The sequence below is a fragment of the Nerophis lumbriciformis genome, linkage group LG22, assembly GCF_033978685.3.
Source record: "Nerophis lumbriciformis linkage group LG22, RoL_Nlum_v2.1, whole genome shotgun sequence".
In the NCBI taxonomy this organism is placed as follows: domain Eukaryota; kingdom Metazoa; phylum Chordata; class Actinopteri; order Syngnathiformes; family Syngnathidae; genus Nerophis; species Nerophis lumbriciformis.
In genome coordinates, this window is record NC_084569.2 from 30,771,648 (window position 1) to 30,784,361 (window position 12,714).

General features: G+C 39.6%; 1 protein-coding gene across 12 annotated transcripts in view; it reads left to right on the forward strand.

Annotated features, from left to right (window-relative positions):
- nfixb (nuclear factor I/Xb) overlaps nucleotides 1–12,334 on the forward strand; it is a 527,883-nt gene extending 515,549 nt beyond the window's left edge. For all 12 annotated transcript variants that reach the window (XM_061973664.1, XM_061973667.1, XM_061973665.1 and 9 more), the window contains one exon: nucleotides 7,740–12,334. In XM_061973664.1, the coding sequence (XP_061829648.1) occupies nucleotides 7,740–7,754 (15 nt within the window). In that variant the 3' untranslated portion in view covers nucleotides 7,755–12,334. The remainder of the gene's footprint in view (nucleotides 1–7,739) is intronic.
- The last annotated feature ends 380 nt before the right edge of the window (nucleotides 12,335–12,714 follow it).

Consider the following 12,714-nt stretch of genomic DNA (forward strand, 5'->3'; position numbering starts at 1 on the left):
AGCTCGAAGCAATTTTATTTGGTACATGGTGTAATGATAATTGTGACCAGTAGATGGCAGTCACATATAAGAGATACATGTAGACTGCAGGTTGACGCCTGTTGTTCAATAAATGACTCTAGCAAGCACTTTGATGTTTTATTGAGAATATGGAACATTACATACGTCGCTCAAAAATCCGTCAAACTTTTAGTACGACTTTTGTAAGCTATGCACCGCTTGATGGATTGTCGGAGCATTACGGCTACCGTAGTCAGGCGTACTGTGCTTCAACATACGAGTATTATTATAGTGTGTGTATAAGGACCCCAAAATGGCACCTACTAGGAGACATATTATCTGGCGTTTTGTTTCGCAATATTATACAAAACCAACATTGCTTACCTATTGGTACCTGCTGATGCGTATTTTGGATCTGCATAAGTCCTGAAAATTGGCGCACAACCGTCAATGTAGTCTGCGGCGTAGCCAATAAGCTCCGTATTTTCCTCTATCTTCTTTTTGTGAGGCATTCATCCTCCTCTGTTGCCATTTCTAATACAAAGTAGCGTACAGTTCTAACTTATATCCGTCAGTAGGTTTGCTATGGAAGTGCTAAAAACTACAATTTAGATGACGGGGAGAAGACGATGTCGAAGTGGAGGCACGTAAATAGGACCGCCAACAAAACGGCGCATCCTGAAGAGACGGTCAGAAAACGGCTTAAAGATGATCTGTAAAACATAATCTATGCAACATTTTTACCAAAGAACCACCATTACATGTTATGTAGACCACAAGATAGTGTTTTAAATGTAGAAAAAAATATATATATAATATGACCCCTTTAATGTGCCTTGTAATCCGGTGCACTTTTTGTATAAAAATAGACCTGAATAGACCCGCTCATCGGCAGTGCGCCTTATAATGGGGTTCGCCCTATGGTCCAAAAAATACGGTACATCAATACCGACCATAAGATAATTCTACTTTTGTGTTAAACAAATGCTTTATTTAAAGTTGCTTTCAAATGAACTTAAAAGAGGCCTTATCTTTTATACTTTATATATTAGTCGACTCCTCAAAAGATTATGACTAAAACTAAATTAAAAGCTGCTGTCCGAATCAACACTGCTTTTACGCATGGGTCTAAATTAGAACAAAGCAACTCCAGACTGTGGCGGCCGTCTGCCTCGACTGGTGAGGTTGCAATAGAGTGACAAAGGTAAAAATGGCAGACAGGAACATGATTGATGGATTAAAGGAGGGATGAGATAGCAATAATTGTATCAATAAGGCTAATTAACAATAATGATGGAGTTCTTGGAAATGAGAAGAGGTAACGAACAAGAGGAAACAAGCTCAGTGCATCATGGGAGATCACTGCACAGCCATGATGTAGTCATTGTCAAAGGAAGTACGCTATTAACTTGTAATAGAACATACCGGACTCGTTGTGAATGTCCTTCATAGACGATATCATTTTAAAATAATACTTCATTAAAAGGCTGTTTTGTTGTTATATATACGCTCGCAGTAGTTTGCAAATTAAACAGGACTGTCAAAGTTAACTTGATTAATCACAAATAAATCGTCACATTATTCATGTCTAATGCATATTAACTTCTTTTGACCGCGAGGAGACTCCGACTGGTGTGCTGGGTAGCAAATGTTGCTTCAAAATTCACCAAGATAAAACATTTCTCATTTTTGAGCAAATGAATGACATTCGAGTGAGACATTTAAAACATTTTTCTTTATGACATTCTGACAAAAAAACTGCATTTGTGTCATAATATTGGGTATTTTTTGTTAAATAATTTAGATTATGCAAGCAAGTAAATAAGTTAGATTATTCGTGATTGCTGAAAAATTTATTGTTTGATAGCACTCAAATAAAATAAGTACATAAGGATGCAGAGACAGAAGACAGTGTGCAAGTAAAAAAATATATATATATAAAAATACAAATACAACTAGTGCAGCTCGGGAGTGCACTCAAAGCAAAAAAAAAAAACAGTGCACACAAAAACAAAATTAGTACAAAAGGGAAAAAACATGAGGCATAGGAAGCACAGGTAACACTCTGCAGCATAGAGGTGCAAAGCACAAAGATCCGTCCAGAGGACAGGGCTTGCATTTAAAGCCTCCTGATTGGCAACCAGGAACAGGTGTGTCCTGGTTGCCAATCAGGTAGAGGTGACAAATCCAGCTCTCAGACTTGAGAAAAGGTGGCAAAAGGAGACAACAGAAAGTGGAACTGAAAATAAGACCGCTGAGAAGGAAATAATACAAAACACAGGAACACAAATAAACATGTCATGACAAATGCATCTAATATCAAACATGTTTTAATTCTCCATCTGTTTGTACATCTTGCCAATAAATGTTCATTACAATGAAGGTTGAATAATTCCCAGAGCAACTGTGTTGTGTTCACACCATCCACAAGACTGGGCTGCAGGGGACCTCTAGTGGCAAAATGAATATTACCAGAAAAAGGCAAGGAAGGTACATGGATAAGACACAAAACAACCCCAGGATGTGTATTTACTCCTGGCAACTAGACATGATGTCATGGGCAGTTGATGATGAATTTGAAGCCGGGGTTTAAGGGCGGAGGGGGGTGGTTAAAAGAAAGAAGGCTGGTCAGCCCCCTGCTGGCAAGGATCTATTCGAGGAAGTTGGCATCTGTGTAGTTGTGTATGCTGAGTCAAGGCCCACAGTGCATATTCATGGACAGATTAAGGCAGTAGTCAGTAATAACTGTTGGTTGAAAAGAAACATTGCATATTAATGGACTAAAGGACTAAAATTAGCTCTAGAGAGAGGCTTCACGGTTCCAAGCTCTGCCCTGCATTCGACTTTTAGTCATGTCAATTTTTGGAGGAGGTCTAAAACCATGCTCCTCATAACATTCAAGAAAAACCCACTGAACCCCACGTGAGCGAACACTTGGCAACGAAGGCAAGGAAAAGCTCCCTCTAGAAAAGTAACCTCTAACAGGCTCTGTGGGATAGCCGTCCGTCACGACCAGTTGGGTTGAGAAGATAAAGAGACAGAATTTAGGAGTTTAGCAACCGGGGGTGGGACGAGAGAACAATGGCCACTCAAGCAACCCAAGAGTACGCCGGGGCATATTAGCATGGTCAAGTTGTGTTGGGATAGTGCCCGTGGGAGTGGGCACACTGAAAAGGGGAGGAGGACGGTGTATTCATGCAACCTCTTACTCGTAGTCTGGCCAAAACAAAAGGCTTCTTCCCTGGGGGCTGAGAATAGTTTCCAAGGCTCGACTTCTAGAATGTTGGTACATGGTGCCAACTCAAGCAGGCTAAGCATGGCAGACAACAACACACATGGTCACCAGTCTGCGCCGAGATGCTGTTAAGTGCTACACACCTTTTTTTCTTGGGGCCCTAGAAAATTGTCAAACATTTGTTGTTGTATTTTTTGGTGGCGCCCAAATCAGAAACCATTCAGCATTCCACGCGATTTGCACAAAGGAAGAATAACATACCATTTGTGTTGATCAATCACTCAAATCATGGTAATCCCCCAAAGGTCCATTGGACCGATCTACCTTTAATTCAGGCCCCTTCTAAGGTTATCCGGGGTAAATCTCACGTAACCTTATCCTTGTCCACACACACACACACACACACACAATGGTCGTTTAAGACCCCCTCCTCCCCTCCGTCAGGCGGCGCAACGTGACCTAATACGCATGCGTGGAAAATGCGCACATCATAGTCACCTCCAGTGTTGCTTTGTGTGCAAGTTCTTAAATGTAACTTATCTGAACAATATCCAGTGTTGTGGTATTTCAATTAACTGGAATCCAGTGTGCTGTGGGGCCCTATTGTAGTGAATCACGCCTGAGCCATCATAAATTAATCAAATCTTTAATACACACGTAAAAGTACACAATGTGACAAAGAACATTTTACAACAATCAATCTCGGGATCTAGATATCTGGTCAGGACACTCACTCTTTTGCCTTCACCTTCATTGTCCATTCGTTTTTGGTGACTTTATATACTCTGGACCTAGACGTTGAGTCCGCGACATACATGGCGGACTATAACTGATACAGTCTGCTTTGCCAGTCCAAAAGCATTCGCCGTTTTCCGTAGTCTTCCCTCGACGGCCAGGTAATACAAAGCACACGCCACCTTTTTTATCACATCCACGGGAGTCCACGTTCTCGTTGTCTCTCTTTCGACAAATGGACAAAGTTTTTCAGTAGTAGAATTACAGCTGACCTGGACATTCGAAAGTTTTCTTGCCGTCTGAGAAGTGTTGTATCCCAAATAGCTGCAATCGCTTTCTCTTAAGGTATTCATGTGTGATTTCCACAAGCGTCTGTACAGACAGAGGGAGAAACACGGGCATGTCTGGATGAGTCGCCTCCATATTTCCAGTGGTTAGCTCCGGGTTACGAAACCGTTTTATTATGAAGCTGGCTGTGGCGCGTTCTTTCTGACGTCACTTCCTGTGTGGGGCGCGGTCTTTCTGGCGTCACTTCCTCTCCGAACTCAGTTTGTAAACGATCAATGAGTCCATACAAAGCTAAGAGCCGGAGATTCAAGAAATACACGGCGCACTTAAACGGTAGTTTAGTGTGGCTGAAACAGGGCTTAGGCGAAACAATTATTCGTTTAAGGGGTTATCCGGTTTATTGTAGACATAGCCTCAAGAGACAAAAAAACAAAATAGGTGTTGTGGATAAAAAGGCATCCTCAACAACCAGGAAGTTCAACCATTTATGCACGATACTGTATGTGACATCACAGTGACTGAATTTGCAGTCATCCAGGGACCCAAAACCAACAAATGGACTGAGCACAAGCCACACTAGTAGTTTGGATCTATGTCAGTCTCATGGTCAAACCACAGAGGTCCCAATCATGCATCGGGACGACGATTCTCAACGTCCCTAAAATAGATTAGAAAAACATTGGCGCTTTGACTTGTGACATAATTTGTGACCGGTGGGCGCAGCTGGATTATTGCGGTCCTGCCCAATCAAGTCAGGAAGGCTTGGTTATTACTGCAGAAGTCCCGTTTATTTATAAAGCGCCGGTTGCGAAGTTATCTTTACACATGGACCGCACACCTCATATTTTGGAGAAAACTAACCGAACTACTGCTTTTCTCGCCAAGTAGCAAACAGATGAATCTGAAAATTTGCATCCATCTTGATATTATAATCTCAGCAGGGATGTTAATCACAACATCCCACCTACTTTTATAGCAGCGAGCCGTCGTGTAAAACACTTCAGCTCTTAAAAATACTTCAGAGTGATAACGCTTAAAAAGACCGACAACACCTTTGGGAAAATCTAGTTAACACAAGATTTAATTGTTTTGTTTTGTCTTCAAATGAATTTGGAGGGATTTAAGACCCTTAGTGCAGTAAGACACCCAGGGGTCTTTTAAGGTTATTTGCATCCACTTTGGGTGAGCTGTGAAATTCCGTACAGATGTTCATGGTCCCCAAAAGATACATCATTCTGACTTTTTCAAACATAATTTGCCTGTAATGCCAAAAACATGAAGTTAACATATTTCCTACACACAAGAAATAATGGGATGTCATCGTTGTCAGCGTTTATTTGCCTCGTCAAGGATTGAAAAGAAGTGATTTATCACACACAAACCCTATCTTATGCCACATTAATTCTTCATTTTATTAGACATTTCCCATCATCCCCTACTAGGGTTGTACGGTATACCGGTACTAGTATAGTATTGCGGTACTAATGAAACAAAAACAGTACTATTCTCTGTTTGAAAAGTACCAGTTCTGTCTGTCTGTGTTGGCCCTGCGATGAGGTGGCGATTTGTCCAGGGTGTACCGCCCGAATGCAGCTGAGATAGGCTCCAGCACCCCCCGCGACCCCGAAATGATGGACAAGCGGTAGAAAATAGATGGATGGATGTGTTCCCAATTTGTTATTTTTTTATTTTTAACGGGCATGACGTCATGACATTGCTGGATTTACGAGCAGATGTTCGGCAGCGCACACACACAGAGTACTTACAAGCAGACACAGTGTGTAGAGCGAAAAGGGAGAATGGACGCATTTTGGCCTAAAAACTAAAGATAAAGGTGAAGCTATAACACTGAAACGCCCTCAGGAAGAGGTGCTTTAAGACATGGCTAGCTCGCTAGCAGCGAACATCCATCCGCAGTCGGCAGTGTTTTAGCTACTTCTATATCACTAATCCTCATATCCATGGTGTTGAATAAAGTAAGTTTCTTACAAGTATCATCCATGCAGGACGAGGAATAGCTAAACATGCTTCACTACACACCGTAGGAGGATACAATAGCTCACCGGCGTCACCGCTAACAAAAGCTAGTGCACCTGAATATAAACAAGCGCCATGGGTAGATCTACACCTGACATCCACTGTAATGATACCAAGTACAAGAGCTTATCTAGTCCAGTGGTTCTCAACCTTTTTTCAGTGATGTACCCCCTGTGAAAATGTTTTTAATTCAAGTACCCCCTAATCAGAACAAAGCATTTTTGGTTGAAAAAAAGAGATAAAGAAGTAAAACACAGCACTATGTCATCAGTTTCTGATTTATTAAATTGTATAACAGTGCAAAATATTGCTAATTTGTAGTGGTCTTTCTTGAACTATTTGGAAAAAAAGATATAAAAATAATTAAAAACTTGTTGAAAAATAAACAAGTGATTCAATTATAAATAAAGATTTTTACACATAGAAGTAATCATCAACTTAAAGTGCCCTCTTTGGGGATTGTAATAGAGATCCCTCTGGATTCATGAACTTAATTCTAAACATTTCTTCACAGAAATCTTTAAGATCAATATTTATGGAACATGTCCACAAAAAATCTAGCTGTCAACACTGAATATTGCATTGTAATGAATGGAATGGCCTACTTGATTTGATGTTCAGTTTATGAACTTACATTCATATTTTGTTGAAGTATTATTCAACAAATATATTTATAAAGGATTTTTGAATTGTTGCTATTTTTAGAATATTTAAAAAAAATCTCACGTACCCCTTGGCATACCTTCAAGTACCCCCAGGGGTACGCGTACCCCCATTTGAGAACCACTGATCTAGTCGATACTACTATGATTACATCTATATTTTTTATTGTCACAAAATATTTTTCCTTTTTTTGAAATTCATATTATGTTTACAAACTCAGTAAATACGTCCCTGGACACATGAGGACTTCGAATATGACCAATGTATGATCCTGTAACTACTTGGTATCGGATCGATACCTAAATTTGTGGTATCATCCAAAACTAATGTTATGTATCCAAACAACAGAAGAATAACTGTAACTTTAGCTTAATAAGTCATTATTGCATTTTAACAGAAGTGTAGATAGAACATGTTGAAACGGAAAAGACCCAGATATTAACAGTAAATGAACAAGTGGATTAATAATCCATTTTTACAGCTTGTCCTTTCTAATTTTGACAAAATAATAGAATTAGAAATGACACAATATGTTACTGCATACGTCAGCAGCTAAATTAGGAGCCAGAGACATGGTTCGCGCACAGAGGCATATTTAGCGCGATGTAAAGGTTCGTAAACTGAAAAAGTTGCAAATAGAAGCGTTCGTAAATCAAGGTTCCACCGTCGTAGAAATCTTAGTTATTTAATTTGCTTCTATCTTCCTGTTTGTACAGTGTTTTTGTTCAACCCTCAACAACACCAACTAAACCCTGCTTCCCTGTTTTCTTTTCTCTTCCAGTCTTGGTTCCTCTGACAAGATCTGTGTGCAAACCAGCAACAGGAATTATTTCTTTACAATCAGAAATAGATGATAATTGTCCTCCAATCACAACACAGTACAGCGACGGGCCATCACAGCGTATCTCACCTACCCTTTAGCCAAAACCCGGCGAATCACCGCAGGAAAATTCAGCAGCACACAGAGGAACTCTGGACTCATCGTAATCAGTCAGAGGAAGTAGCCATACGGAGCAAAGAACGCTCGGTGGGAAGATGACGGCATGGACAAGAGGAGGGCAGGAGAGCGAAGGGTAAGGTGACGAATGCTTGTCGGAGGGATGTCTCCTGAAAACATCAGCACAACATGACAGCGGCGCAGGACAAGCCTGAGGACAAGAACTTGGCGACACAGCTGTCCAACCAACATTTGAGCAGAGCCCACAATGAAATATAGATTTCCAGTGAAAGCCGCGGTCCAGGCTCCACCTAAAACCAGTCAACGTTTCCCTCCCAGAACGAAACGTTGGCTCGATAAAGGTCCCTTCCGCTAAAGAGACGCCATGCCAAAATATCGCTTGTAGGCTAGCACTTACAGGCTCAATCAATTACCAGGAATCCTATCGATGTGCACTAATTGCCTACGAGGCATGGAGAGTCAACCACGAGTTGGCACAAGAGACCGTCACGCGTCTCCCCCAAAGTCGAGACCCACCGCTCTCGCATCTTACACTTTGGTAACAGGAAGTCCGGTCAGACAAAATCTGTGCCATGAACGCAGCATTTTGTGACATGAATTTCTCGAAGGTGCGCTCGCAAAGGAAGCCCAGTGAGGCGTCACCGCCCTGTTTGGTTGGCGGTGCAAAGCAACTCTGTCAAACACCAACGTAGATAGCAGCTACCCACCCTCCTCCCCTCTTGTAAAGTCGGCGATTGCGTCTGGTATCTTGTGCATGTTCTCTTATTTGACTTCCTTTTGGATTTGTACTATTTTATAATTGTTTTATATTTGAATGACAGCACCTTATGAGGAAATACAGTAGGATGTTGCAAGGTGGTTTAGCGAAGCCCACGGTCACGTGTGGAGGACGGAGAAGAAAACAATTCAAACATTTCGGGGAAACTTTGCTTCTGAAGAAGATCAATTTGCGTTTAAGGATTGGCAATGATAACAGTGGGCGTGCCAGCAGCTGGGGCGCGCTCCGATTGGTCGGTGAAGCCAGTTTGTTCCAATATTTTTACCCCATTAGAAAACGTAAAGAAGCTTTCGTTTATTCACGCCCTTATTGGTCAGTGCCAAACACACAGGGTTCATAGAGCTTTGGGTATTTGTTATACTTTTGATTTTATTACAACCTGGGATGGGCATTTGACTTAGTTCCAATCAATAAATTGTCCATACGATACGTTGGACTGGTCGCCAGCCAATCACAGGCCACTTATAAACAAACATCCATTCAATTGTTTACCACAGTGGAACCCGTTTGAGTTCACCCCGTCAATGTCCACAGCAAGTTCTGTTCCAACCTCTTCTGAATATTGCCCCCCAAAACACTACCAAGACAAACATAGTCCACAGAATTTGGGACACAAAAGGGTAAATTCGATTGAAAATCGGCCTGTTTATGTTGACTAGTGTTATAGTTAAGCGTGTAAGTATCGAATGATATCGGCTTGCGTCTAAATTATTATATTTTATTTTATTTTATTTAGTTAAGCCCTTTACAAAAAGTAAATATGGTGGGCTATGAGGAGCCAGCAGCTACTCAACAGCTAAGCACACAATAGCACACAAGCTAGACATGCATAATAAGCGCTTTTAATTTAACTATATTGCTGTCCAAAGAATGATTTTTGGCAATATAAACAAGTATCAAATCATTAATGTTGTATATTAATTACAGATACAAAGTCTCCAAGGGGAAAAAAAAGTATAGTAGAAATTATCCAGTAACAAACATGTGCGCATCTCTCAATTTACATTAATTTAATGAATTATTGTGACCCCTTGGTGTCGCCAAAAACAAATTAATACTACACTTTAAAAATCATACATTTAGTGTTTTTATACCCACTATTGTTTTCTGTTTGACTAATTTCACTTGAACAAGACGCTACTAAACTTCCGCACTACAAAATGATAAAAGCATCTACTATGATCCGTGCTGATATCATATCAGATTAATATCGGTATCGGCCAATACCCAAGGATCCGGTGCGATATCGTATCGGAAGTGAAAAAGTTGCATCGAGACACCCTGGTGGTAGTATTGATCATCATCATTGCTACCGTCTTCATTAAAACTTCTGACTTCCTGCTCAGTGCAAAGTCAGCTTCAGAATAAAAGCATGGCAGTATCAACATGGTTTCTATACCAGAGCATGTATGCCTTTTTATAAAAAAGTACTTTGCAAACGTTTGTTTCCTAGCATAATTGAGGGTCGTTCCATTCATTAAAACTTGCTAGAATTGTATAATTCAGCAGTTCTCAACACAAACCCCCCATAATTTGCTCTGTAGCTAGCGCCACCAGTTTCACAGTATTGGCCAATACCCAAGGATCCGGTGCGATATCGTATCGGAAGTGAAAAAGTTGCATCGAGACACCCTGGTGGAAGTACTGATGTCATCATCATTGCTACCGTCTTCGATTCCTAGCATAATTGAGGGTCGTTCCATTCATTAAATCTTGCTAGAATTGTATAATTCAGCAGTTCTCAACACAAACCCCCCATAATTTGCTCTGTGGCTAGCGCCACCAGTTTCACAGTATCGGCCAATACCCAAGGATGATATCGTATCGGAAGTGAAAAAGTTGCATCGAGACACCCTGGTGGTAGTATTGATGTCATCATCATTGCTACCGTCTTCGTTAAAACTTCTGACTTCCTGCTCAGTGCAAAGTCAGCTTCAGAATAAAAGCATGGCAGTATCAACATGGTTTCTATACCAGAGCATGTATGCCTTTTTATCAAAAGTACTTTGCAAACGTTTGTTTCTTAGCATAATTGAGGGTCGTTCCATTCGTTAAAACTTGCTAGAATTGTATAATTCAGCAGTTCGCAACACAAACCCCCCATAATTTGCTCTGTAGCTAGCGCCACCAGTTTCACGGATCGTCGCAAAATTTGGTGGAACTCATCGTGTTAGAACTCATGTTTCAAAACAAACAGGGAATCGGCCATTTTGGTTTGGAACGGCCATTGTGGGAGAAAAACCAGGGGTTGAACTTTGACTTTGACCAACTGAGCCCAAATTTACTGTAAATCACGGACACTAGACAGATACTGTAAAACTTCTTACTTCCTGTTCAGTGCAAAGTAAGCTTCAAAATAAAAGCATGACCGTGTCAACATGGTTTCTATACCAGAGCAACTGGCTTAATGCCTTTTTTATAAAAAATAATTTAGATTTGTGTATATACAAAAGACATGATCAGCTAATTTCTGTCATGCCGACAACCACTTATGTCGACGAAAGTATGCCAACTTAAGCGGGTTCCACTGCATTGCCTTTTGTTAATCGTCTTTCGAACACGAACAAGTCGAGTGTGAATCAACAGCCGAGAAGTGTAGTCCATTCTTACCTTAATTTCTACAAAGCAATATTTAAACATATTTCAGCATTTGATCAACTACGCCCGTCCCTTTTTCCAACGCATTGTCAGAATTTGTCATCTGTCACACTTTGAGCGCGTTCGAATCCTTACATTATGACCCCCAAAAAGCTGTATGAACCCTGCAAACGTAAGGGCGGCAACTGCAAACTCGAAGGTTTAGACAATCAAAAGAAGGCGTATTTCCCGGGGACCGCTTGAGTCGAGAGCAGTCAACCATGTGGAGCATGGCTGAGTCTGTGTGGTCAGCGAAACGGAAAAGAAGGGAAAAGGTTGCTGAATACGGGAAAGTTGTTCTTTTTCTGTCTCCATTTAAAAATTTAAAAAAAATTAAAAGTTTACCTGTTGTTTACACTCCCAGAAGGACCGCTGCTCCAAGAGCGGAGGGAACCACGCTGCGGAGCAAAATAAATATGTGACATATCGGTCTGTTTTCAGTCGCCCGTTTTTTTTAAAGCTTAAAGAAAAATGGTAAATGATGGTAATCTCAGCCTTTTTTATTGGTTTTATCGATGAGCCCTTACTGATTAAAAATGCACTAAAACAATCACGCCAGCCCACCTTTTTTTAAATTTATTTAATCTGTGTTGACGCCATACCTGTCAACGCTCCCGTATTTTGTTCCTGCATTTTTCCCCGTGTTTAAACTCCCAAAAATAGGAGTTTATAGGACTCATATAATCAGTTCTTTCAATTTGACTTTCCTTATAATATTCCCTTTTTTTTTTTTAATTAAATGACTTTTCTATTTAATACAAAAAAATCTTAATACTGCAACTTTTCTAAAGATATTTGACGTTTTAAATGTTTGGGTAGAATTTTATAAAACAAAACCAATTTTCTTTTAAGTAATTTTGACATTTATCAGAACTGTTTTTAATTTTATTTTTTTGCACCCAATATTATTACAAAACTGTTGATTTTGAATGGGGAATCGATTCTGAATCAAATAGTTCACCCCCAAGAATCAAATTAAAATCATGTGGTGCCCAAAGATACACAGCCCTAAAATAAATTATATATATATATATATATATATATATATATATATATATATATATATATATATATATATATATATATATATATATATGTGTGTATATATATATATACGTGTATATATATATATACATACATGTACTGTACGTATATATATATATATATATATATATATATATGTGTGTGTGTGTATACTGTATATATATATATATATGTGTGTGTGTGTGTATATATATGTATATATATACGTGTATATATATGTATATATATATATATATACATGTACGTGTATATATATATGTGTATATATATACATATATGTGTGTATATGTATTTGTGTATATATATACATGTATATATGTGTGTATATGTATATGTGTG